This window comes from Pongo abelii, chromosome 7 (genome assembly GCF_028885655.2).
Source record: "Pongo abelii isolate AG06213 chromosome 7, NHGRI_mPonAbe1-v2.0_pri, whole genome shotgun sequence".
NCBI lineage: Eukaryota > Metazoa > Chordata > Mammalia > Primates > Hominidae > Pongo > Pongo abelii.
The window spans coordinates 139,152,650-139,180,636 of record NC_071992.2 but is presented as its reverse complement, the minus strand read 5'-3'; the positions used below and the strand labels follow the sequence as shown (position 1 = coordinate 139,180,636).

Genomic DNA, 27,987 nt, shown 5'->3' with positions numbered 1-27,987 from the left:
TGCCACCATGGCTGTGGACCTGGTGAGTGGTAGGACTGATCCAAAGCCACGTGCATGTGGTTCCAAAGCCTGTGTTCCTTTCCACTGCGCTATCTGGGGGAAGGAGCAGTCAGACCTGGTTTTGTGGGAGTGGCTGAGGGAGGGGTCCTAGCCACAGGTGGTGGGTGACTGGAGTCCTGGAGGTGAGTGGTGGCCTCGGGTATCGGGCAGAGCACTCCGGGAGGGAGGCACTGAATACTGGCCACAGGCTTCCCTCCTCCTCAGTTTTGTCAAAGGCCAGCAAAATTCCCCAGTTGAAAGTTCTGGGCCTCCTTCCTGCAGAGGAATTTGAGCTTCTGCAGTTAATCCCAGTGATTAATTTATTTTGATTCCAAGAAGTTGAGCGCTTTTGTCCATTGCCCTTTAGAACTAACCATCCAGCGTGAGGAGGCGCCCCAGGAGACAAGCTAACCTGAGCATTCCAGGCACTGACCTGCAAGAAGAACAATACTCTCCAAAGTCCTTCATAGCTTAGAAAGAGCTTTTTATCCACCAGCTAATCAGCTCCTTACTTTTTAAGGGGCATGTCACTAGCCCTAATTTTGCAGTTGGGAAAACAGACAGGTTAATTGACTTTGCTGAGGTCACACAGTTATCAGACAGGCTAGGGTGACTATCCTCTGACTCCTACACTGCAACCAGTGTAGTCTAGCTGCTCCTGATGAGGAGGGGGACATCACAGCATAGATTTACGATACTCTAAATTAGCATCTCCCAACTCCATATGCTCTTGCTCCACACTCTGCTTGTAAGGTGAATTTACTAAATAGACTCACAGACCAAGAGGAAAACAGTCCACAACCCATGCAGGGTCCATGACCAGTACTTTTCTCAATGTAAACTAGACAACTGGCATTCTTGACTTATCAATGAGTCATATGTTGTATCAGACATCATTCGTTCTACTGCACTTGCATCAGACAGTTCAACTAAGTTAAGATATACAGTGGAATGATGTCCATAAAATGTGGAAGTAGTATTGGCTCTTAGGCAAATGTTCCCAGCACATTAATGTTTTGCTTCACCAAGTAAAAGCAGCTGGATGCAAAGATCCCTGACACAGCTGAGTGTAGTAAGCCATAGATGACTCCATGCTGTCCATGACACCCGCTCACTCCATGTTCTTCCTCTTGGCTCAGTGTGGCCATGTGCTGTCTTAGAAGAGTTTGTTGCTCACTTCTCCCTGATATTTGTGCAAAGGCCATGTTAGACCACTCCTCTCTGATAGTGCTTTTTTTTTTTTTTGAGACGAAGTCTCACTCTGTTTCCAGGCTGGAGTGCAGTGGCGTGATCTCGGCTCACTGCAACCTCCGCCTCCCGGATTCAAGCAATTTTCCTGCCTCAGCCTCCCGAGTAGCTGGGACTACAGGCATGCACTGCCATGCCCGGCTAATTTTTGTATTTTTAGTAGAGATGGGGTTTCACCATGTTGACCAGGATGGTCTCAATCTCCGACCTCATGATCCACTTGCCTCAGCCTCCCAAAGTGCTGGGATTACAGGTGTGAGCCACCGCGCCCGGCCCTCTCTGATATATTTCAGCAAAACCTGCAACTGCTCTTGTACCTGTAACTTCCGATGAAGATCTGTCTGCTCCTGCCTCCATAACTCGGCTGCCTCAAACCTTCTCTAGCCACTTGCCTTCAAGTTCCCCTTTTGGTTTGTAAAATACAGCCCTATGGTTACTCAGGTCCTAAAGTTACTAATGTATTTTTAATTCAAAATTTAGCATGCCATTTTAACTGTGCTATAATCATCACTAGGATTGTGGTTTGTTAAAGAGTTGCATGAACTGTGAGTCATGCGTTGCAACCTTATTGTCTCCCAAATCTCTGTGATTTTTGAATTTTTCAGAATGCAAGGATTTACAGAAATGCATTTATCATTTAGTAGCAGAAATGCTTGCATAATGCAAGTTACATTATAGGTACTGATATGGTTAGGCTTTCTGTCCCCACCCAAATCTCATCTTGAATTGTAATCGCCACAATCCCCATGTATCAAGGGAGAGACCAGGTGGAGGTAACTGAATCATGGGCGTGGTTTTCCCCATGCTGTTCTCATGATAGTGAGTGAGTTCTCACAAGATCTGATGGTTTTATAAGGAGCTCTTCCCCCTTCGCTCAGTGCTTCTCCTTCCTGCTGCCTCGTGAAGAAGGTGTCTTGCTTCCCCTTCCACCATGATTGTAAATTTCCTGAGGCCTCCCCAGCCATGCTGAACTGGAGTCAATTAAACCTTTTTCCTTTATAAATGACCCAGTCTTAGGCAGTTCTTTATAGCAGTGTGAAAATGGACTGATACAGGTACTAATGTCAATATAGAACTTAAATATATATATAGTTATTAGACATTGAACATGTTAATATTAAATATTGAGTATATTAAATACCTAACAATAATTCATTGGGTACCCATATATATCTGATTCTGTGCTATGCACCAGATAGACATAAATAAATAAAACCCAGTCCCTACCATTAAGAAACTCATGGCATAAAAAAGGGGAAAGACAAATAATAGACTGAGTGGGAGAAGGTACAATGTATAAAGAAGGGGTGCAAGACAGGGGCAGCTAACAGGCTCCTCACCTGTGTCAGGGCAACGATCACGCTCCCCACCCCATGGCCTCTGTAGCTCTGTGAGGCTGATGCCTGCTCATCTCTCCCCACTCCCCTCCCCTCCTCCAATCCCCCCACTGTTCCTGGCTCACTGCCTTCTTCTCCTTTCTTGAACCCATCATGCTCCCCAGCCACATAGCTAGCCACGCTAGTCCCTCTCTCAAATGATCTGCCTCACTCTTACCCTAATTAATGCCGCCTTCCCCTGCAGGATCGAGGGAGGTGATACATATAAAGTGCTTAGAAGAGTGTGAGCAGGTGTTAGCTCTTCTTGTTATTGACAATACCTGTTATTATCCTCAACTGACTAGGCAGCAACTGGAGTACACAAGGGCAGAGTGACTCGGCTGGGGTTGCACAGTGAATTATTCTCAGAGCTGGAGACTCTCACTTAATCAGTTCTGTTTTCTCCATTTATCCTTGAACCCAGCGCTGCACCATCACCCCGCTAGACCCCAGTAGATCCTAAGTAGCGTGGTGGAAGGAGCGCTAGTCTTGCAGGGCCCAGTCTGGTCCCGCTTCTCTCACACACGTGTTCTGTGTCCTTATGCCAATCATTTCTCTTCCGGGACTTTGGTTTCCTCCTCAGCTGGGCAGGGCTCTAACCAGAGCTGCCTCCTTGGGTTGTGGAGGGGAATCCAAGGCCACAGTGCATGCCGAGTGGAGCCTTCTGTTCCTGCACGTGGAAGGCAGCGGCTCTCATTAGGAGTTAACCTGAATTGGGCCGGGCGTGGTGGCTCATGCCTGTAATCTCAGCACTTTGGGAGGCCGAGGTGGGCAGATTACCTGAGGTCAGGAGTTTGAGACCAGCCTGGCCAACACGGTGAAATCCTGTCTCTACTAAAAATACAAAAATTAGCTGGGCGTGGTGGCACATGCCTGTAATCCCAGCTACTCGGGAGGCTGAGGCAGGAGAATTGCTTCAGCCTGGGAGACGGAGGTGTGAACCTGAATCATAGGGCTTTTTAGTGCCCTCTGAGCTCCACATGCACACACATTTCCAACCTTCCTGGCTCAGGACTCCTTTTGCCAGAAATTACTGGTCATATGGAGAAAATCACAATAAGGAAAAATAAGCCAGCAGCATTTTCCCTGTGAGTCCCCACATATTCCCTTTTGGCCTAGTTTAAGCCTGTGCCAGGCACCAGAAGGGGGCGAACCAGGGAAGCGACTTTAAAGGCCTGTAGAAAAGAAATGCCCTCCCCGAGGGTCACTCCCTCTTATGAAGTTTATCCCATTCCACTTCTTATTCAGCAAACATTTAGCAGATGAGCAAGAAGCTCCAGGTCTAGTAAAAAGGTCATGATGTCCTAAGGTGATAGCATCAAATTGAGGGAAAGGCATGAGTGCAGCCAGGGAGCATACGAGAGAGAGAGAGAAGCCAACCCTGGCTGGAGCCAGCCCAGACCAGAAATAAGAGCAAGGTCAAGCTCAAAAAAAGTGGAAAGCTACAAGCGGCTTCCATGGAGTCCGAGCTCGGCCCTCACTCCACAAGCCAGAAGTGAAGTCTTCAGTGACCTGTCTTTGTTCCAGGCGGTATTTCACCTTGGTCCCTAACAGTAGCCTTTCATTCAGAAGGGCAGAAAATGCTGGTCATATGGAATAAAATGCATATGTCATTTGCTCATCTGCAAAATTGCTCACATAACAGCCACTACTTCCGGAGCACATGGCTCTGTTCCAGGAGGCTCTGGGCTGGGTCTTAAGCCTTATCTCCCTTTTTCACAGCAACAGTGAAGTGCAGGCATTCACATACCCATTCTACAGATGGTAAACCTGAACCTGTGAGATTAAAAAAGTTGCCCAGAGTCATAAAAGCAGAAAGTTCAACATGGAGGTTTGAACTCAGGCCTGACTGAATCATCATTCCATTTCTTCCCCACAATGCCTCTTCAATGTTGGCTATGTAACTGGAGTTGTGGGAAACTGAGCCATCTCCCCCTCCAGCCACAACCTAACTTCAACTGAGATTCCCCAAGAGTACAGAAGAGCCTGTGTTCCCAACTGCCCTGGCGTGTGTAGACGCAGCTTGATATCTTGGACATTTACGAGAATACTGAATTCAACTCTAGAATTGACCCACATTTGTTTCAAAATATTTCTCCCTCAAAGTTGTCAAGTACAATTTGACAACTGACACTCTAGGAAGATGTATGTGTCCGGCATTGGGAAGGGCAGCATCTATTTTATTTTTTTTTCTGTTTGTGACAGTGTCACTTGCCAAGGGCAGCGTCTATTTTGCTCATTGATGTCTCTTCATTCTTTCAACAACTCTTTATGGGGCTTTGACTAGGGGCCAGGCTATGGGGAGATTAGGTGAACCCTGGCCTTAGAGTCAGGCTAGAGTTAAAGACTTCAATGACATTATTGTGCTAACTGAAGCACTGCGCAATGTGGCAAGATTGCACAGAGAGGCACAGGAGGATACAGCAGATTGCAGCGAGACCTGGAGGACAGGCAGCGCACACCAGGCAGGGAGAGGAAGAAAAGCTGAACGAGCGGCGAAGGGCATGTGTGGGCCGTGGTGGGAGAGGCATGGTGGACCCCAGAGACTGGCAGCTGTTGGGGTGGCTGGAGCCGAGAAGGCCAGAGAAAGAGCAGAGCCAGATCTTCCCAGGGTTTGGAGTCCTTTCAAGAAGTTCTGTCTTTACCTGTGTGTGTTGGGAAGCCACTGAAGAGTTGGATTCTGTGTCTGCGGTTCCTGGAACATGGTGGCCCCCAAAAGTATTTATAAGATGGAAGGAAGTGTCCTTTTCACCTCCAGGCCCCTTTCAGATCCCCCAGCAATCTGAGAAGCACCACCAGGCACCCCGCGATCTTTAGAAGGGCCACCATACGGCAATCTGATTTGTTTAGGGAAAAATTCTCCCAGGTATCTGGCCTGTGCCTCCTTCTGCCAGGCCTCAGGGAACTCTGGCTCCAACACGGCTGCTGGCAGATGTGAGAGGTATGAATACACCTTTGATTACAGCTCCTGTTTCTGAGAGAAAGACACAGCTCCGTTAAGATTGGGAGTCTATGAAAGTGAGCCCTCGCAAAAGAGATATGAGTGAACTGGAAAACAGAAGCCCTTTGGGTGGGTGGTGGTTTCCTTCTTTAAAATAAACAACAGTAAGGAGCTCAACCTGGGGGAACCAGGTTCTCCATAATCCCTAAAAGGCAGGAAGCAAAGGCAAGTGTCAGAAAGTGGCTGAGGACACTGGTCTCCCAGAAAGCTGTGCCTGGTTAGGATCTGTAGACATCATCTTTGACAATGGGTGTGTCTGCCTCCCTCCTTGGTATGGAAACTTCACTCTGAGGAAGAATAATTTGAAACCACTTCCTTTAGCATAGGGAGATAGCATATTCTTGGTCAGAGACTGACAGACTCAGTTTAGAATGCAATTTCTACCACATAAGAGCTTTGTGTCCAGAAACAAAATACTTGATCTTCTCTGACCCACAGTTTTGTCATCCATAAAATGGAATATGATGGAGACTAAATAATAATATAAAAGTGAGGTGCTGTGATTTGAACCCAAGCCTGTCTGAATCAAACTGTTTCATTTCACCCCATATAGCCTCTCGAACTTGGGATATGTTCCCCGCTCACGGCTCTCTGGTACATCTAGGTGCTTAATAGATGCCAGTTCGGCTTCTCTCCTTTTACACATCTCTTATTTCCTGACCTTGTTTAGCAAAAATCTGAGTATTCAAGAGGTATGAGATTAAATTCATATAATTTGGATCTTCCTGTGTACAACACGGTAGCTGAGAATACAGAAGGAGAAGGCAGCTAGCTGTGTTTTCTCCCAATTCTATCTTGTTTCAAACCCTTTATTAAATGTCTTAAATATTACTTGCCTTCTGGGTCTAAATAAAATTTCCAGAGGTTTCCACTTTACACTCATAAATGATTCTCGCTAAACTTCTTTTTTTTAAAGAAAAAAAATGTGTGTGTGAGCGCATAAATGTACTGACTCATAGCTGGAAAAACTCTCTTTCCCTAACACATTCCAAATTTGTCAAGTCACATGAATTGAGTAAGAGCACTTAATGTGGCCACCAGCCCCAAACTGGCGGGCAGTTAAGACAGGGATTTGGGAATCCATCTCTCCCTTCCCTGCCCCCATGCTCCAAGAAAGAGTGTAGCTAGGGGCACACTCTGACCCGGCCAGTGCTTATGTGAGGCAGTTGCAGAAAATGCAAGGATGGGAAGGGCTTGGCAGCTAGCTAAAGCCAAACTTGAACGGCAAGGTGGTGTAATATATTTTCAAAAAATCACATACAAACATACATAGAATTGCAAAAATGTTACAACTTCACTTATGGAGTCAACTTAATGCTGGCCATTCTATTAAGCACATCATTTACATGCATCACCCCTTTAATCCACAGAGCCACCCAGTCAGCCAGGCACTATGATTATCCCTGTTTTACAAGTGAGGAAATGGAGGCAGTAAAGTGTTAAATAACTTGACTAAGGTCCCACAGTGTACAGAGGCCAGAGCTAAGATTCAACCCAGTCTGACCCTGGAATGCATGGATGTTTATATACCTGACCATTTATTCTGAATGAAGATAACATTTATTCCGCAAATATGTATCCAACACTTAGAATACTGTATCAGGTGTTGAAGCGGAGGCTAGTGGTAGACATCGGAAAATGGAGGCAATTTGGTCACTGCTTTCAATGAGCTTGAAATCATGTAGAGGAGCTATGATGTACACACAAGTATTTAAAAGTAAGTGAAAAGGCCCATAGGGGGACTATAGAGTATCATGGGTGGGAGGGCTTATTAAGATGATGTCTCTTGTGGGGTGCCTTGGAAGGGCAGCCTGGTTGGAGGTGCCATGGGAGCTGGATTGAAAGATGCATAGGATTCAAATAGGAGGTAGCTAGACGATGTCTTGCCTGCTTAATGACAGTTCACTCAGGTGGCCAGTGCCTCAGGAGTTGCCATCTTAGTTCTGATTCAAGACTAACTCTTGGCATGGCTGACCTTCATGTCCCACAGGTGAGGAGCACAGGGAGGGCAGAAGGAGGGAAAGAGGCATCAAGGGACTGGAAGGTTGGGGAGAAGAGGCAGGACATTGGAGCAAGGTGGAGGGCTGCAGATCTGGCCAGAGTGGGAGCTCCAGTCCCATCTCCAACTAGGTTGGCTCTGAGCAAGTCCCCTGCTCCTGGGCCTCAGTTTCTCCTATCTACAAGGAGGGAAATAAAGGAAGTGCCTGAATGCTCTCGCTGGGTGGAACCCTGGAGCGCTCCCAATTTATCCCATCATGTTGCAGATGATGGAACCAAGGGCCAGAAAAGCTGCATTCGTACAAGTCCTTGGATTTGAATCCAAGTGTGGGGTGAGGACTCAGGGTTCCACATCACAGTGCAGACCTTTTTCCCACTCTTCAAGAGGTATGTGGCCCTGCACTGGAAGTCCAGGAGACACCAGGCATGCCGTGAGATGAGGGGAGACCAAGGGCCACCTAGCACGCCTCAGCTGGTCCAGTAGCCACTCCCACTCCTCAGGGTCCCGGGAGGCTTGTCCTGACCATGTAGACCCCTGACTATGTAGAAAAGTACACCATTCACTGAGGCGCTCCCAGGAGCCTCAGACTGGTGGCCCGTGGTTCAAATACATGCCACAAAGACGTTTTGTTGTGCTGGAGTGATGTGTTAAAAAAAGAGTCATCAGATGCCCTTAGGTGGGGCAGACATTCCCTGTTCCTCACTGTTCAACATTCCAAGGAGTATGGGCTGTGTTAGGTGTCTGTGACTCTGTTGGAGGGTGGTGCAGGTGCCCTGGGAGGGGTGACAGTGGGGTGGGGAAAAGGGCACGGGGAGATTGTGGGTGGGAGGAGGTTGCGTGGAGAAGGCGGTGTTTGGCCTCGTCCATGAAGGATGGGTGGAAATTGCCAGCCAGAGGAGGGTGGGAGAGTATGAATTCCAAGGAGGGGAGCGGAGGGGTGAGGTCCAGAGCAAGGGCACGGCTGAGAGGAGCAGCCTGGCTGAGCGTGGCTGAGACGAGGGAAGGTGGAGCCAGCTCGAGGGGCAGGGCAGTGGCTGCAGGGGTGCATGCACACCACACCGAGGAATTTGGACATTGTCTTACATGACCAGGAGTTCCAGAAGGCTTTAGCCAGGGAGGGGACCCTCTGTGCTAACACATTCAGATGCTGGATTCGCATTTCCTAGCTATGTGATGTCTGCATGTGTTGTCTGGGGCTGTGTGGCCTCAAGCACCTCACCTCATCTGTACAATGGGCATCATAACACTGTGTATCTCAAAGGAGAGTTGTGGGGATCAGAAGGAAATATGATGTGAAAAGCCCCCAGAAAAATTCCTGGCACATAGAAGCCTCCCAATCATGGATAGTATCACGATGATGAGTCTTTATAACTCACCTAGTGATGGCACCAGTGTGGCAGGTAGCTGAGAGTGATCAAAGGCTGTATTTGTTAAAATCAGTAAAGTACAAAAAAAAAACCCCGGGATAGGACCCAGGAAGCACTTGTGGGAGGCAGGAAGAGGTAAATGTGACCGGAAGATCAGTTTTCTCAACGTTTTTCTCCATTTCCTTGTCTATAAAATGGGAGTATACTTGGCTCTGCACAGAGGACTTCTGTGTGAATTAAATAAGAGACATGAGGCTGTTTTAAAGTTAGAAACACCAGGTGACCATAAGGGCTTCATTTTCCTTTGCCCACACAGAGTGAATGAGGGGACACGTGCACCCGGGGCTCTTATTTTTTACAAACCACCGAGGCAAGAAAAGTAGCAAATGACAGCATGGCAAGATGCAAGCAAGAACCAGACAGAAAGGAAGCCCATAGCTTAGCCCTTCTTTGTAATATTCTCGGCTCTGCCCTGTCTCGTCCCATTCTCTTACTCTCCTTTTGCATTCACGCCCATGACTCAAAACTCCTACCAGATTCTCAGTCTCAAAAGCATGAATTTTTTCGAGCTGGAAACTATGACAGAGTACATTCCCTGAAATTTACAGATAAAGAAGCTGAGAGTCACAATAGGGAACCAGTTTGGTTAGGAACTGTCCCCAGGAAAGACTGCCTGAGTTCACATCCTGGGCCTGCCGATGATTAGCTACGTAACTTTGGCTAAGTGATTTAACATCTCTGTGCCTCGGTGACTACTATTACACGGTGTTAATAAGAGTATTTACTTCCAAGAGTGGTTTGGGGAATTAAATGAGTTAATAAGTGTAAAGCACTTTGAATGTGCCTCGCACCTTCTAGGATTCAGAAATAAGAGTCACTATTATTTAAAGCCACAAGGTATTTTAGTGATAGAGCTGAGAATAAATGAATCTTGACTCAGATGAATGCTCTCTGCACACCCTCCATACTGAAATATTTGATTCTAATCAGTATGTCATGTTTATTAAAGGCAGAAAAGTAAACTGATTTGTTTTTGGAACAATGGACATATTCATGCGCCTGTATGCCCCATTTCTAGAGCTTTCCGGGCCATCAAAGTCTGACAGTCACTGAACGATGCTTTGCAGACACCTTTCTTACCACCTCAAGTTGTGTCATCCAGGAGGCAGCAAAAATAGTTCTCAAAATTTAAAAAATTAAACAGGAAGGAGAACCAAATCAATTCGGAGGGATCTGCTCAGACGTTGCAAGCACGGCCGCTGTCCTTCTGGTACTTTCACGCAATGCGTTTCCATTTCCAAATGTCTTTCACTTACAGTCTTTCATTTCTGCCTCATGACAGATGGTGATTCAGAGAGTGGGTTCTGGAGTAAGACGAGTTGGTTCAGATCCTGCTGCTAACACTGACTTAGTTGGGTAGCCAGGGAACATTTATTTACTCTTTCTGAGCCCCCAAGCCCTGAGCGAATAAGGATATTACAGTACTGACCTCACAGGCTGCTGGGAGATATGAGGTCATGCATACAAAGCCAGTTCCTGCCCCCGAATAATGGCCTCATCCAGGAAAGGTTGATGATGTGGCTCACATATGCCAGGTACTGAGGATCCTGGAGGAATCAAAACAAAGTCCTTCACCTCATGGAGCTTGGGTGTAATGGGGAAAGCAGACAATCTGACCTTGCACTAAATGTTTTGAAGAAAAACCAGAATAAAGGGATGGAGATTGATGGGGTGCTGTATGAGCTACGATTGTCAGGGAAGGGCCTCCTGAAGGGGGTGTCTTTTAAGCAGGACCACAGCTTCATAATCACCACGGTTATCATCACCATCATCATAGCCAACTTTCATTGAGAGACTTCCCAAACTTAACACGTCTAAAATTAACTCTTGACTCTTTCCCAGTTTTCCACAGCTCAGTAAATAGTACCTCTGTTAACCCCAATGAACAGGCCAACATCCTACAAATTATCCACCTTTCTTCTTTTTCTCTCACACTTCATTTTATCCATAAATCTTGGCCGTTCTTTCTGCAAAATAGATCTCCAACCTAATCACAGCCTTCCAGGATCCCCACCTCGCACCCCCCAGGCATCCTTCACGTTTTGGTGGGTGTGAATGGCACCCCTGGAGTTCCATGTGAAACATGTGAGCAGCTAGTGCAGTGAGGGAGAAGACCACAATGATAGCTGGGAAAAGAGTGTTCTAGGCTGAGAACACAGCCAGCGCAAATGCCAAAACAGGTGGCCTGTGTCCCAGGGCGAGCCCCAGGTCCAGGGGCTGCAGCAGAGTGACAGAGGGGCAGGTGAGGATGTGGGGCCTCAGGGACTACTGGGAGGACTTGGCTTTTGCTCTGAGTGAGATGGGGGAATGAATGAGTGGAGGTTTGGGGCAGAGGAGAAACAAAATCTGACCCATGTTTTTAAAAAGTAGCTCCAAGGAGAGTAGACAGTCATGGGTATGTGCAGGACATGAGGGGGTGTTGGGGGGCAATAGATGAAGGTGAGAGGACAGCCAACGGCTACTGCAATGATCCATGTGGTGGGAGGTAGTGGTGGCATTTTTTTTTTTTTTTGAGACAGAGTCTTGCTTTCTTGCCCAGGCTGGAGTGCAGTGGTGCAATCTCGGCTCACTGCAACCTCCGTCTCCTGGGCTCAAGCGATTCTTCTGCCTCAGCCTCCTGAGTAGCTGGGATTACAGGTGTGCACCACCATGCCTGGCTAATTTTTTTGTACTTTTCGTAGATACGGGGTTTCGCCATGTTGGTCAGGCTGGTCTTGAACTCCTGACCTCAGGTGATCTGCCCGTCTTGGCCTCCTAAAGTGCTGGGATTACAGGCGTGAGCCACTGCACCCGGCCGGTAGTGGTGTCTTGAATGGGGGACAGTGGTAGAGGCAGTGAGAAGCGGCATCACTGACGTAGCTGCTCACGTGTGTCCTATATAAATCCAGGAGCGTCACTCACACCCATCAAAACATGAAGGGCGCCTGAGGTGGGGTGCGACACAGGGCTCTTGCGAGGATGTGGTTGGGTTGGAGATCTATTTTGGAGACAGAACAGCCAAGATCTATGGATGGAATGAAGTGTGAGAGAAAAAGAAGAAACGTGGATAATTTGCAGGATGTTGGCCTGTTCATTGGGGTTAATAGAGGTACTATTTACTGAGCTGTTGAAGACTGGGAAAGAGTCAAGAGTTAATTTTAGACGTGTTAAGTTTGGGAAGCCTCTCAATGAAAGTTGGCTATGATGATGGTGATGATGATCGTAGTAATTATGAAATTGTGGCTCAGTACAGATTATGAAAAGAACAAACATTTGCTGTGTGCAGGGCATGAGACACATTAGCTCATGTAAACTCCATAACATGGTAGGCACCGATATCATCCTCATTTGATAGATGAGTGTAATGGGTTGATCGTGGCTCCCAAATGATATGTCCATGTCCTAGTCCTCAGAATCCATAAATGCGAGCTTATTTGAAAAGAATCTTTGTAGATGTAATTAAGTTAAGGATCTCAAGATAAGATAATCTTGGCTTATCCTGATGGGCCCTAAATCCAATGGCAAGTGTCCACCTGAGACATCCAGAGGAGAAACTCACAGAACAGGAGAAGGGGATGTGAAGACAGAGGCAGAGATGGGAGAAATGCAGCTACAAGGAATGCCAGCAGCACCTGAAGCCAGAAGAGGAAAAAAGGACGTTCCCTAGAGCCTTCAGAGGGAATACGGCTTTGCATGCACTTGATTCCAGACTTTCAGCCTTCAGAACTGTGACAGAATAAATTTCTATGGCTTTAACCCACCCAGTTTGTACTAATTTGTCCCAGCAACCCCAGGAAACTAATACAATGAGGAAGACCAGGCATAGAGAGGTAAGCAACTTGCCCAAAGCCACACAGCAAGTGAGTAGCAGAGCTGGGAACGTCTAGCTCCACAGCCACTCACCCACAGGTAGGCAGCATCAACTTCACATCTCCAATGGGGAAACGGAGACTCAGAGCCACAAGGAACAGAGCTGGTGAATGGCAGTGCCAGGCTCTCTTGGGCCTCCAACAGGGAGGCCAGAGGCCCACCCCACTATCGATTCTCACCTTTCCACCTTGAAAAACCCAGAAAGGTCCCTGCCTGGCCATCCCATGTTTCTTGGTAGCCACCAAGTGGATTCAGGGCTTTGCTGAGAATTCTATCCAACCTGTTTTAGTTCACAGGCAAGCAGCCGCAAAGAGACCCTAGTGGGTAGCAGCCTCGGTAAACAGGTTTCAGTGGCACCTCAGCACTCATCACAATCACTCAGGACTGCGTAGAGTTTGGATTCTGAAACAGCCTCCTCTTTCCATGATACCCATGCTCAAAATCTCTTGGCTCCAGCCCCACCCTGGCCATGAAGACCGAGATCAGAGGAGTGCCAGGGGCAGGGCATGCTGGCGGCCTCAGAACCGCTGCCAGCCAACTAGAAATTGTTCTCTGAAGAAACAGCGATTGTCCATTCCATCTCCCACCGATGCCCAGGAAAATATTTTACTGGATGAAAAGCAAATATTGGGAATCCAGGCAAAACATCCTCCCTGACCCCTGCCTGGTCAAATCTTCATTATTTGAACAGAGATGGACCGTGGGACCTGCAAACAAGGCCTGTGAATGGGACCCAAACGTCTTCCCACACAAAACCGACTTCTCAGAACGCTTAATGAGGGGTGGTCAGTTAATCTGGGGAGTGGTAGGGGGCTGAGAATAGGGGATGGGAGAAGTGTTCCGTTTATAAAGAATAAAATAATTAAATTCAGGTCAGTGGAGGGAGCCACTGGGCTGAAACAAATTTGCAGGCCGTGGGGGAGAGCAAGTAGCAAAGGAATGAGCGTTGTGGCTGATTCCAGCCGCCTTCTTCGCCTTCTTCAGTGACAACTGAAAAGGGGTGTTGTGGCCCAGGGGCTGCCTCCAAAAAAGAGACCATCTCTGGTTCGGAGACCCTTCTCTCTTACAGGCGCACACACACAGAGACGCAACAACACACACACTGTCTCTCAAACCCACACTTCGGCTATGAGGTGATGAGGTTTCACCGCTATACCCACTCATTCATTCCTCAAAATATATTTTGAGGGCAAAATGTAAACATGCTCACTCAACTGAGCTGGCCAAAGGAGAGCCATTGTTTGAAAGAGCTCCCTGTGGCAGACTTTCTACCTTTGTTTACCTCAGTGATGTGGCCCTTGTCCAAGATGAGTTTGGAAGGCCATGTTTGGAGCCATCTTCAGAGTTGTACTATGAGGCGAAGAGTAAAGCTTGGTTCATTACTGTCTAAGGGCCTCCTATGCTGAGGACCTGTCTCCCCTCAACTGTTATTTCTGAAGGGAAGTCACACTCCCGGTTCCTCAGGCGTGACTGCAGCCACCTTCAGAGGGCGGAGACTGGTCAACACCAGAGAGGAGAGTGTGGTGCTGGGTGGTGGTGGTGAGGTACTCTCAGGCGTTCCAGGAACTTGGGGTGCCCTGGGCCCTGGTGCCAGCTTTGGAATAAAGGGCATGTTCCCCAAGGGGACAGTCATCATGAGCACATCCCCCATGTGCGAAGGTGGGTTCTGGTGATGACCACCTTTGTTGTTTTTTAGAAGCCAGCTGTACAGTGTGTCAGCGCATCTGCTCTGGGCTTGGCACTGGGCCTGGCACATAGGGATGTAGAGTGACAAGGTACAAGGCAAGGCCTCTGTTGCCAAGACCCACCCTTGAGGAGGGACCTGGACTCAATGACATGACATGCCTGTCCTCAGGGCCCGGGGTGCTCCTGATTGGAGAAACCTGTTGGAGAAGGTCACTGGGTGGAGGACTGGAAGGTGACAGGCAGAGGGAGGGCCACCTGGGGCAGGAGGCAGGGCAGGGAGGACAGGGTAGAGTGGTCCTGGACAGTGGGCTCAACCCCCCTCAGTGGGGAGGCAGACTTGACAGGAGAACTGCAGAGATTTCTGGCTGGGGGAAAGGTGGGGAAGCTCACACAGAGGACAGAAGAATTTCACAAAGACCCAGCCCTGGTAGGAGGCTTCCTGTGCAAATGTATGTCCCTTTGGAACATAGATTCCTTCTGAGGGTGGCATCTGGGAACACAACTTGAAACTGATTCCACTACTGAGCGTGGGGACGTCACAGCCTCATCATGCCTCAGTTTCTCTATCTGGAGGCTAATTGCAATAACAACAACATCATCTAACATTCATATTGCAGGCCCTGTTCTGAGTACCTTATCCAGCTCAACTCTTTTAATGTAATAATGCTATTATTGTAGTTTACCTGCTCGTGGCTGCTACGTTTCTTGGCCTCTCAAATAGAGCTAAACACACCATTTATCTTACCTCAGATTTTCATGAGGCTAAAATCATGGAATGTATATAAGAGAGGTCTTTTAATGGAATGACACTCTACAAATGCCTATTGTTGGTGTTGATCTTATAATTCTATAGGTTGGTGCAAAAGTAATTGCAGTTTTGCCATTACTTTCAATGGCAAAAGCTGCAGTTACTTTTGCACTAACTTAGGCTTCATCCTTTCAGAAGCCATTATAGAATCACTTTCAAACATGAGCAGAGGAAAGATCCCATGGAGACTGGCAAAAAAAAAAAAAAAAAAAAAAAAATACACAAAGTCTGAAACATTAGAAGGTAGGACATCAGGGGTTTTTGTTTGTTTCTTGTATCAGGCCCAACATTCTGAGAAGGGTCATTACTTGCTCCCTGGTTGCCTGGCGGCAGAAGGAATACAGGGCTTCTCAGAGTCAGTGGCAGCATTCTAGCTCACTCAGTTCACAGAAAGCATTTATTCAATGCCCAGGAGCAAGAGAATAAGACCTGCTCTCCGCCAGAGAAGGACGCATGTTTGGGGAACCTGACTCTTTGCAAAAGTGCGTGCCTCGGTCACTGTAGCCTGACAAGTTTGCAAGGATCCCTTAACTCCCCTCCCCACAACCTCCAACAGGTTCCTCCTGAAGACGTCCTAAATCAACCACCCAGCAACCCACAGGGAAACCATGCCTTCTCCCCTCTCTGCCAACATCTACATCCAATCCTCAGTAAGGCTATCTTTAGACACTCTACGTATCCCTGAATCCGCCTACTTTACCTCCATGGGCACTGCCCTCATCTCTTACTGGAACTTCCAAAGCAGCCTCCCAAGTGGCCTCCCTGTCTCCACTTTTGCCTTCTCCACTCTGGGCAGTGATCTAAAAATGTGGATCAGGTCGCAGCACTCTCTTGCTTAAACGTTTGAAGGCTTTCCACTGAACCCTAAACAAAATCCAAATTGCTCTACCAAGTCCTCCAGGCCCTATGTGTTGTGGCTCTTTCCTGTCTTTTCTGACTCAGCATCTACCACTGTTCTCCGGATGCTGGTCCTGCCACCTGGCTGAGACTCGGTTTCCTTACCTGTGAAATGGGCACAGTAATGTCTACCTTCCAGGCTGGCTGTGGGGCCACCAGGAGTGGGGACTTAATAAGCACTTTGTAGACTGCAAAGTGCAGCACCTTTAACTTTTACCCTGCTTATAATTGGGCTTTTGTGTTCACACTCGTTTCTATGATTTCTAGTTCCATTTTATCTGTACATTTTATTGTTTGTAATTTTATATGCTTTTCAGATATAAGGATACTTATATACACAAGATATTATTGGAGACCACGTGACAGCATCTCAGTATTCCAGAGATAACAGCCCAGCTAGGGTGTGCTTAAAACCTGGACAATATTAGTTCTTTCCTGGGTAGAAAACCAGAATTTTAATTATGCAGTCAGATTGCTAGAAGCCTAGTGAGATCTCATTAAAATTATAAACGAGTTAATTTTCTTATGAAAATGACAATAATGTGATCTTCAATATCGTCTCCAACATTTTCAATAGCGGCAGGTAACATTTATTAACCTTATTTTGTGCCGACCCTTGTATTAAGCACTTTTTAGGCTTTACCTTTGTTAATCCTCACAACATTAGGAAGTATTATTATTGTCCAGATGAGGAAGCTGAAGTTCAGAGACATTAAGTAACTTGCCCAAGGTCACAGTGCTGGTGAGAAATAAAATTCCGATTCTCTTTGTCTGTCTGTGTTTGTAGCCCATGTTCTTTGGTTCTGCCCTATGTGTGTTTGGGCACAGGGAGACCAGGAATGTGTTTATTTGTGGAAAATCATAGGGATAATACGGTTGGGCAGGGAGTATTAGGCAACTGTAAGGCCACCAAGCTCCACACATGCAAGGTAGTTTGGGCAGTAGATTCTCTTCGGCGTTCTCCTTTACTACTTCATCTCTTATGTTCTAACTTGCAAAGTTGAATGATGCCCAGTAGGTTTCCTTGTAGTCAGTGCAAAAGAGTGTGATTCTCTCCTGTAAAGAGCAGTCATTGCCTTTCTGCTATTTAAACCAAAAAGTGTGTGTGTGAGACAGACAGACACACACACACACACACACACACCCAGAGAGAGAGACTCGGTGAGAAATAGTAGTCATAAAGTGCTTTGTTTTAGAAGCTGATGGGGGTGCTCTGCCTAGAAAGATTCCCAGAAGTCTTCCCTCCACCCTGACCTTCTTCTACCTCCCTCGTCACGTCACTCATCTGTGACCTCAGGCAAGTTACTTCCTCTGTCTGGACCCCAGTTCTCTCATTAGCAAACCAGAACCTCTAGATTCCCAGAGTTCTTTCCAGATCCCAGACTGCAGGGATACTTTTATATCCATGATCTCTTTTGCCTTCACAATCTTGGGAGAAGAGCAGGTCAGATTCGCAATGCGAAGCTCAGAGAAGGTGGCATGGTTAATAAGTGGACCCTGGACTAGTGTCGTCAAGTTTCAACATCAATTGCAATGTCAGCTGATTCTTCCAAGCTGCCAGCTGCCTTCGAGGGTGTAGATGGAGCCTGTCTAGGACCTACGTGTCTACCCTTTCAAAACCGAAAGAAGGAGCACTCTGAAGCCTCTGAGCATCTCCAAGCTCTGCGTGGAGGCCTCCGGCCACCCCAAGAGATCAATCCCTGCGGGGCAGTTCCCTTTTTCCTTCTCACCTCCTGGCTTCCTTATCCTTGCATAGGGAAGAACACAGGCAGACGTGGTAGGAGATGCCCCAGGAAAGGCATAGATGGCTTGAAGGACTTTCTGAGGTCCCTGCGGACGTAAAATTAACTGCAGAAAATCAGAAGCATGATGTGTGTGTGTGTGTGTGTCTGTGTGTGTGAAGGGTGAGAACAAAAAGCTAAGCATAGAAAAAGCTCTCACAGCCACCTGTATTTCCTCTCTAATTACTCTGTGTTTTATACTTCTTTACAAATCTATGAGCTTCCTATTATACACCAGACAAATCTTTACAAATAAGGGAGAAAGAAGCTTCCCCACTAAGACCCACCAGCTGGAAGTGTTTCAGTCATGACATAAGCTCCTTCATGTCTAGCTGGTGAACATTCCCTGGGATCTGGCGCCAACAGTTCTTTCCCAAGGTCCTTACAGCCAAACAGAACATCAGCCAGCCCAGAACCAAGGCAGAAACCCACTAAGGTGGGGTCTCCCCAGATCCGGCAGCAGTTCACCATTTCCACCCAAAGGGCTCAGAATGCTATAGATGCAACAATCCCTGTTTACATGAGGGGTCCCTTAAAAGTGAGCACTTAGCAGTGCTGTCTCACGGTGGGGGCCAAAGGCCACTACCAGTAGGATACAATTTGTGGGGAACTAATGAAAGGCTCCTCTAACCAAAAAGTCCTGGGTAATGACCCCTGTCTGAACCTGGTTTGAAATTCCCATAATAGAGCCACTCGTGGCTCGGATGACAAAGAGAGGCCTAGTGAGCTAAAGAAAATAGCCCACGTTTTGCTCTAGAAAGTCCTGATCACGTTTGTAATAAGTATACTCTTAGATGATGACTTAACCTCATTGATCCTTGATTTTTGAATCTCCAAGCTCTGTAAAAATAATGAGAAATACTGATTTAGGACATCTAACACAGAGTCTGGCATGTAACAGGTCTGAGTAAATAGCAGTTGTTGCTGTAATTATCTCAATCATTTCGAGGGTCTCTGTTTAAAAAGTTCCCATGCTGTCAGGGATGCTCCACTGCAACCATGGCCCATGAGTAAAGGTTCCTTTGATGGTTTGCTAGTTGGGCTCTCAGAAAATGAGCTGGGGCAATGGTTCTCAAAGTGTCATGCCCGCATCACCTGGGAATTTGTTAGAAATGCAGGTTTGGGGGCCTCACCTGCCCCAACCTGTTGAATCAGAGATTCTGGGGGTGAGGCCCAGCCATTTCACACGCCCCCAGGTGATTCCAGTGCCCACTGAGTTTGAGAACCCCAAAGCGCAGGCAAAGACTGCCAAATCTGCCTGATCATCAGAACTTCTGGGAGTGTTCAGGGGAGAAAAGCCTTTGAGCCTTGACTCCCAGGGATTTGGAGGCTTTAGGTTCTGGGGTGAAGCCTGGGAGCCAGCTTTTTTTGTTTGTTTGTTTGAGACGGAGTCTCGCTTTGTCACCCAGGCTGGAATGTGGTGGTGCAATCTCGGCTCACTGCAGGCTCCGCCTCCCGGGTTCACACCATTCTCCTGCCTCAGCCTTCCGAGTGGCTGGGACTACAGGCGACTGCTGCCATGCCCCTGGCTATTTTTTTGTATTTTTAGTAGAGATGGGGTTTCACCGTGTTAGCCAGGATGGTCTTGATCTCCTGACCTCCTGATCCACCTGCCTGGGCCTCCCAAACTGCTGGGATTACAGACATGAGCCACCACGCACAGCCAGGAGTCAGCTTTTTAACAAGTTCCCTGATGTTTCCACTGAACTAGAGGTTGAGTTTGTTAGGAGAATTTGCTCCTGGAAAGAACTCGGGGATGGATGTGGTAGGAAGTAGGCTGGGGAAGCAGGCCTGGCAGGGCTGGGGGCCCTGAGAGAAGAAGGTGCTGAAGACCAATGTTCTCAATCCCAGGCCTATAAATTTATGAGATGAATTTCTTACAACCTTCTCATTTTCCAACTAGGGAAACCGAGTCCCACATAAAGAGACATGACTGTCCTAAGTCCATGCAACTCATGCCTGGAATAGCTGGAACTTGAGCCATAGGTCTTGCTTCCAAAGCCAGTGCCCTTCCCACCGTGCCCCAGGAGCTGGTGCTCATTTGTTCCTTCTTCGTGTCTCTAAGAGTGGGCTCTACAGTCAAGCACTACATCTGCGCACATTTCCCCAAAGCTGACCGTAAGGGAGAGAGCTAGGGTGGACTTGGAGTCAGACTTCATATCTCAGTACAAGTTTAGGTTGTCACTGGGTAGCTGAGCCACCGAGTTACCGTCTAAGGGCCTCAGTTTCCTCATCTGCAAAATGGGGGTAACATCTGATCTCACACAGATGCTTAGTGGTTCAAATACCATCACATACATGAAGAGGCTTTCCAAGCTGTCAATCAGCTCCACAAATGCAGGGGCTTGGGAAGAAAGGAAGACTTCATCACCATGTCTCACCAGAACCACTCTCTCTAGCTGGAGGGCTGAAACACCCTCAAAGCAATCAGAGAACAATTAAGCGTTCAGCTGCATGCTAAGTGTGAACTCACACTGTGCCTCTGCTCAGGCTGCCCCTCTGCCTGGATTGCCCCCCCACCCCTGACCCTCCAAGTGCCCAGTATGTGCAAGAACCCTGTGTAGTTCATGGTCTGTTCCTGACTCCCTACTGTGAGGCAGGAAGTGGGTTTTGCAACCCCAAAATGTCTGGCACCTGCAAAGTGTGCTCAGGAAGTGGTGGATAGGGAGATCTCTAGGCCTTAGAGAAGGCCTTTTCAGGTGGCTAAATGCTTCGGGGAATTCTTATGATGCGCCAGTGGATTGAATACAGGAAAGACACGGGCTTTAAACCAGGCGGAAGTCACCAGCTGACTCCCCGCTATCCCCAGGCCTCTAGCGCCTTTGTCATCCACTCCACCATTTGAGAGTTCTCGTTAGGGCTAGTGGTTTCCTGCAGGGAAGTGTCAGGGGAAGACAGACAGGGAGGAAGGGGAAGCAGGAACCAGCAATGCTCCACTGGGCAGCAGTATGTAATGCTGCTGCTAAAACGAAAGAAAGACAAGAACCAAGGGCCAGGTAAACAGTCAATGCTCAGTGTTCGAAACAAGAGTTTTCATGTATCTGGCTGATTCTCCTGCTTCTCTGTGTTTTCCGGGTGCGGAGGATGAACGGAGGCATGCAGAGGAAACATGGCACCATGGCGCAAAGAGCTGTTGGCAGGTGAACAGGAGATTCGGGCTTTTCCTCCAACTCTGCCCTGACAAGCTTGAGCAAGTCACACTGGATTTCAGGGTCTTGCTCTTTAAAATGGGTACTGACAATGGGGAGAAGTTTAATTGTTCTCCTCTAAAGGATAAAGCAAACAACACAGAAAAGGAAGTAATGGCCACAGGTCCAGCAAAGCAAAATGAGTTTAAGCTGACACTGTTCTGGCCAGGGTCCTTCCATGAAAACCCAACAGTAACGACGACAACAATGACGATGGTGACTACTCTTATTTATTGAGTATGCACTGAGCATGAGGCATGGGACAAGTACTTTTCTGTGCTTGTAATGAACTTTCTGTGCAATGTAATGACAAGTATAATGTAAGCCACTTTTAATGTAAAGCACTTTTTCTATGCAATGTAATGACGAGCACTCATCACAATGGTTAATCTTCACAACGGCCCTTTAAGGTAGATACTATCATTATTCCCATTTTGCAGTTGGGCAAATTGATGCACAGAGAAGTTAAACCTGGGATCAGGGACTGGCGAGTGGGAGAGCCAGGATTTGAACCCAGGGTGTCTGATTCCAGAACCTACCTTCTTTCCCACGACACTCTACCAAACTTGGAAGTCTGTATTTTTACAGTTAGGAAAGAGTAACTGTGGAAAGAGTAAAGGACTTAGGCAATTAAAATAATTAATCATTTTCTAAACAGAAGACTCAGTCTGGAAAGACCACACTTGGAGCACGCACAAATTCAAAATCTACTAAATTATTCCTAGTGTAGGAAGCACGTCTCAGGAAGTTGGTTTAAACAAAAAGGTAGAATAGGTGCCCTGGAGCTAGCCCAGCACTTAGAGTCAGACAATCTGGGTTCTAGTCCAGTGGCCCCATGTACCAGCCTCTTCTGCTGGGGTCAGGGAGCCACTTTGGAGCCCATTTTCTCACCCTTCAGGGAGTGAAGTGCCAGAATATATAGTTCTCACCCTTCAGGCAGTGCCCTCTCCACTCACAGATCTAGCTCAGAATAGAGAGTCCCATCAATGTCCACCTTCTCCACAACACAAGGTTTAGAAGAATCTGTCTCTCATACATTAATATCTATTAACAAAATAACCAGGCATATGTATAACTGCTGGAGTTTCTGAACAAAACAAGGTAACCATTGTTATCCAATTGCAGCCCAAAGCAAAAACAAAACCAAACCCCCCACGATCCCATGCCACCCCATGCCACCATATCCTGGATTTCTGGAACTTGCAGTGATTTCTGGAAATACTCCCTATATTGCGGACTTCTGGGAAAACACTGGCCTACATTTTAGTTCCTAAGGCCTCTTCCAAAACCAAGTTCTATAGTTCTACAAAATTATGTCCATAAGTGTGCTTTGCTAATTGCAAACGTATCATTGAGGTTCTTATTTTGTTCCCTTAATGCTGGAAAGGTAAAAAACAGGGAGGACCCCTTGGAGTCCAGAGGAGGTCATCTGAGGATACGAGCCGGGCAGGCCACTGCCACTTCACACTGAGGGTGGAAAACACATGGAAGTCATTGGGCCCGAGAGGCTGTACCAGCTAAAAATATAAACAAGTGGAAGAAGGGTTTAGATGAACTCATGGGTGAGTGAACGATGGGGTGAGGGAAGTTGGAAATGTTCAGATTTTGTCCATTGCTTCTGCAACCTGCTCTGTTCTCTGTTAGCAACAGAATGCTTGGCTGAATGGAGTGTGGATGGGCCCACAGAGAGCAATGCCACATTCTAGTGTGTGCCCAAGATAAAAAAGAAGGAAGGGAAAAAAAAAAGTAATGACGGTATAGTGTGGTTCCCTGCTCCAACATATAACTTCTATAATCATACACGAAAAACCCTTTGGAATACATTTAGAAATAAAAGAAAGAAAAATAATAATTTCTGATTTGATCTCTAAAGATCTCAACTTTGTTAACATTTTACTGTAATTTCATCATGCATTATGTGTTTTTCTTAAATAAAAACTATTTATACAGTATGAATCCTGCATTTTTCATTTAACATTTACCACTTTAAAAAAATCACATTAGCCGGGCGTGGTGGCTCACGCTTGTAATTCCAGCACTTTGAGAGGGCGAGGCTGGCAGATCATGAGGTCAGGAGTTCCAGACCAGCCTGGCCAACATGGTGAAACCCCGTCTCCACTAAAAATACAAAAATTAGCTGGGTGTTGGCACGTGCTTGTAGTCCCAGCTACTCGGGAGGCTGAGGCAGGAATGAATCGCTTGAACCTGGGAGATGGAAGTTGCAGTGAGCCGAGATGGAGCCACTGCACTCCAGCCTGGGTGACAGAGTGAATTCTGTCTCAAAAAAATCACATTACTAAATACTGTAGACTTCATATATGACCGAAAGGTTTCTACCACGTATTTAACCATTTATTTATTTAATTGTTTAATTATCATACTATTCATCTCTTGTTGAACCTTGTTTTCTTTTCCCAGTTTTCTGCTGTATAAACATGCTGGGATTGACATGCCCGGTTACTTCTTTTTGGAGAAATAACAATAAATCTCCAAATCTCAGAGTAGAACATGTAATGAGTTTCTCTTACATAGACAAAGGGCATGTGAGGGATGGGCACACGAGCAATATTCGCCAGGGTGTCCGTGGTGACTTGCTGTAATACCATTTTTAAAGGTTCCTTGATACCCAGGAAGTGCCCCTGGCACCCCACTATCCTGTGCTTTCTACTGTCTTCCCACAGCTATTTGTTTTTGTAGAAGATTCTTCCCTTGCTCTGCAAACTGAGAGCACTTGGAGAGCTACAGAGATGTGCAGCCACTGGGCTAAAGCACACCCAGACGGGGCTCTTATTAGAAATGCAAATCTCCTCTCTGCTGACAAATCCCAAACACAAAGCTCAACGGGCTCTTCCACCCTCCTCTCCCCTAGGCGGGTGGCCTCTCTCTTCCACGTTACCTGAATGAGCTGAAAGGGAGTTGGCTGGGTTGTGGATCAGTAATCTGAGAAGGAAAGGGTCTGTCTGAAATGGAATTGTCTCCCCAGTGTTTCCATTTTACCCAATAAGAGGAAGTCAGTCTCTTTCTTCTCAGCCTTAACTCTACTAAAAGCCATTAAGCACGGACAAAGACAGGAGACATTATCTGTTGGCAAGTGTGAATGCTGCATTCTGTACCTCCAGCAGGGATGGAAATTGAGCTGTTTACTTGGTGGCCACCCCAAGGGACTGAAATGAAGCTCTAATGTGACAGCATTTCTGAAATGCAAGTTTTAAATCCCAAATTCTCACCTTCTATTCCCCACCTGTAAAACGCACTAGGAATTTGCACTATTAATTTAGCCAAATTACACCCTGACTAGATCTGACCACCAGATGCAAATGAAGTCACCAGTAGGTGACCACAGTAACCTGGGTCTGGTTTTGGAAAGGAGGGTGGGTGTTTGAAACCTGTAGGGGTAGTGGCAGGGCCAGCTTATGGAATAACTTTCCTCATTACAAGTGACTTCCAGAATGGGGCTCACGATTAGAGATGGGGGTCTGGAACCCATTGCTCAGATGGGGTTTCCTTTGATGGTCAGTAATACAGTTACTGGAAAGGGGTCCAGATCTAGACCCCAAGAGAGGGTTCTTGGATCTTGCACAAGAAAGAATTCAGGGCGAGTCCATAAAGTGAAAGCAAGTTTATTAAGAAAGTAAAGGAATAAAATAATGGCTACTCCATAGACAGAGCAGCCCCTAGGGCTGCTGGTTGCCCATTTTTATGGTTATTTCTTGATGATATGCTAAACAAGGGGTGGACTCTTCATGCCTCCCCTTTTTAGACCATATAGGGTACCTTCCTGACGTTGCCATGGCTTTTGTAAACTGTCATGATGCTGGTGGGAGTGTAGCAGTGAGGATGACCAGAGAGTCATTCTGGTCAAAATCTTGATTTTGGTGGGTTTGGGCCAGCTTCTTTACTGCAAGCTGTTTTATCTGCAAGGTCTTTATGACCTGTATCTTGTGCCGACCTCCTACCTCATCCTGTGCCTTAAAATGCCCTAATCGTCTGGAAATGCAGCCCAGTATGTAAGATTCTCCCTGGGGCCTGAAAGCTTAAGGGGATGAATAACTCCTCCCTTCTCAGGCCCAGTCCCAAGGCGCAAGGCTACTTGTGCCAGCAGTGTGGGCCAGCTAAATAGCAGAAGCAGGAAGAAAGCCGGCTGGAAGACACCTACCCTGGCTGGAAGACACGTACCCCTGAAGATCAAGAAAGAGGCCATCCGGGTACAACGTAGCAGTTACGTCAGACTAGGACACTTCCTGTTTACAGGAGACTATAAAACCTTTGCCCTGTCCTCACTTGGTGCTGATGCCATTTTAGGCCTCAGCCCGCCTGCACCCAGGAACTCATTAAAACAGCATGTTGCTCCACACCGCCTCGTATTGTCTGTTGGCACGCTCTCCGGGTTCGAACGGATACAAGAACCTTAAGTCAGGTGCCAAAACCAGGGAGGGGCTCAGGTCTGCATCCCCTGTGGACCTACCCCTCCACCCCGGAGAGCAAGCCATAGCAGCTGGACAAAGGAAGCTCCTCAGCCTCCAATTGCCTCTCTGTGCATGCACATCGGTCACTGATCTTGCCTACTGGTAAGTTTTCCCGGGAGCCCTGTTAACAGGGGAAAATCCACATGGCCTCTCTTGATTTCTCTGGTCCAAAAATCCAACGTTGGTCCAAGAAGGCTCTGGCGTGTGCCAGGCACTTGCTGATCATCTGGCCTTAGGGGGGCGCCTTTAAGCCATTAGATCGTGTTCTGGGAACGAAAATGGCAGCAGTGACAATTGCTCCTTTTATTGTCCCCCTCCTGCTGTCCAGGACGGTCTCCTCTTCCTTGTTCTCTCAGCCTACCCTCTGTTGTGGGAAATTCCCAGTCTTCCATTCCAAAGGACAGCCCTCTAGGCTGCCTCATTAAAAAAACCTACAAACCTTAGGCCTCAGGCAAGATATCTGCCCTAAGTGCCTTGTCTTTTTTGCAGTTCAGTCTGGCCACAATACGAATTAAATAATGGGTCCAAATGGCCCGCAAATGAAACATTCAACTTTACAATTTTAATTGACTTAAGCAATTATTGCTGACGACTGAAGAAATGAGAAGTTCCTTATGTCCAGGCCTTTTTACACTCAAATCACAACCCAACCTCTGCAATTCTTTCTTACCTGTTCAAATCCTTCTCCATTCTTGCCACCCTGATCGCCTTTCTCTTCCCAACCCTACCTCTTTTTCCTCATTAAATCCAGCAGACTGCTGTCCACCCCTCCCAGCCCTTACCTCTTCCTCTCAACCACCTTCTTTAACCCCCGCAAGCCTCCTCATTGTCTTCTCAGCTGCCATCTTCCCAGTCGCCATCTTCTTAGTTAGCAGTATCCACTTCTTTTCCTACACCGTCCCCTCCTCAGGACAATTCTAGTATTGCCTGTACCCATTCTCCTCCCCCACCGCCCTCTCCTGAGGCTTGTAAACCCATCCCACCACCTTACGCCCCTATCCTCCACTGCTTATCAACTCAACCACCCTTCCCCCTTCAAACCCTCGCAGGAACCACTTCCGGCTTCTTCCTTCTCTCCTGCCCTTACTTGCTTGGGCGCCATCTTTGGCCCATGCACGCCTGTGCTAGAATGCCCCCTTCAGAAAGTAGCAGAAAATTAAGGTATTGTTAGAGTTCATGTTCCCTTCTGCCTCGTTGATCTCTCTCAAATTAACAAAAGCTTCGGTTCATTTCCAGAAGATGCTACCTTTTATATTAGAAAATTTTAGTACCTCACCCAGTCTTATGAACTAACCCGGCATGACCTCTAGGTTATCCGCTCTTCCACCCTCACCCCAGAAGACCGAGACCGTATCTGGACCATAGCTCAGGCACATGCTGATACCATTCATCACCAAGCTCCTGCCCAGCCTACTGGTGCAGAGGCAGTCCCCAACCAGGACCCCCACTGGGATTATCAAGACAGGGCCTCTGGATGCCACCGTTGAAACCACATAATTGTGTGTCTCCTTGCAGGACTCAAAAAGGGTGCCCATAAAGTGGTAAACTATGAAAAACTTTCAGAAATCACCCAAGGTCCTAATGAAAACCCAGCCCTTTTTCTCTCTCATTTAACTGAAGCCATTAAAAAATATACCAACCTAGACCCAGCTAGCCCAGAAGGAACCACTATCTTAAACCTTCGGTTCATCTCCCAATCCACCCCCTATATTCGGCACAAGCTTCAGAAGCTTGATGACGGCCCTCAAACCCCACAACAAGACCTTCTAAATTTAGCCTTCAAAGTCTTTAACAATCATAATGAGGAAACTAAAAGGCAAAAACCCGCAGAGTTTCGAATGCTTACCTCTGCCATCAGGGGCCCTGCAGGCCCACGGGGCCGCAGCTCCACACAGAAGCCTCCTAGCAATCTACCTCCACCTGGTGCCTGTTTCAAGTGCGGCAATGAAGGCCACTGGTCCAGACAATGCCCAAACTCAGGTAAGCGCACCAGGCCGTGCCCCATCTGCGGAGGACCCCACTGGAAGTCGGACTATGAGCAGCCCCAGCAAGGACCGCCCCCATCCCTTCCCGAGCTGGCCAAAACCTCCTACTTGGATCTCATCAGCCTTGCCGCTGAAGACTGATGGTGCCCTGGAACAGACTCCCTGGCAACTACCATCACTTCATCCAAGCCAAGGGTAACCCTGATGGTGGCAGGTAGGCCGGTATGTTATTTTTAA

At 47.3% G+C, this 27,987-nt stretch overlaps 2 protein-coding genes across 9 annotated transcripts in view; one reads left to right on the top strand and one right to left on the bottom strand.

Moving 5' to 3' along the window:
* The window catches only part of ZHX2 (zinc fingers and homeoboxes 2), a 194,558-nt gene that overhangs the window by 113,673 nt on the left and 52,898 nt on the right, over positions 1-27,987 (bottom strand). Inside the window, exons 3-4 of one of the 8 annotated variants that reach the window (XM_054560952.2) lie at positions 10,520-10,637; positions 5,309-5,637 (exon numbers count right to left, since the gene is read on the bottom strand). The gene's annotated coding sequence lies outside the window, so the exon portion shown is untranslated. 8 annotated transcript variants of the gene reach the window in all.
* LOC129060855 (transcription factor NF-E4-like) lies at positions 8-27,949 on the top strand. The gene is given in 7 exon segments (XM_063726393.1): positions 8-22; positions 14,379-14,598; positions 25,365-25,522; positions 25,624-25,684; positions 25,687-25,867; positions 27,624-27,636; positions 27,638-27,949. Coding segments are annotated over 7 exon segments (960 nt in total).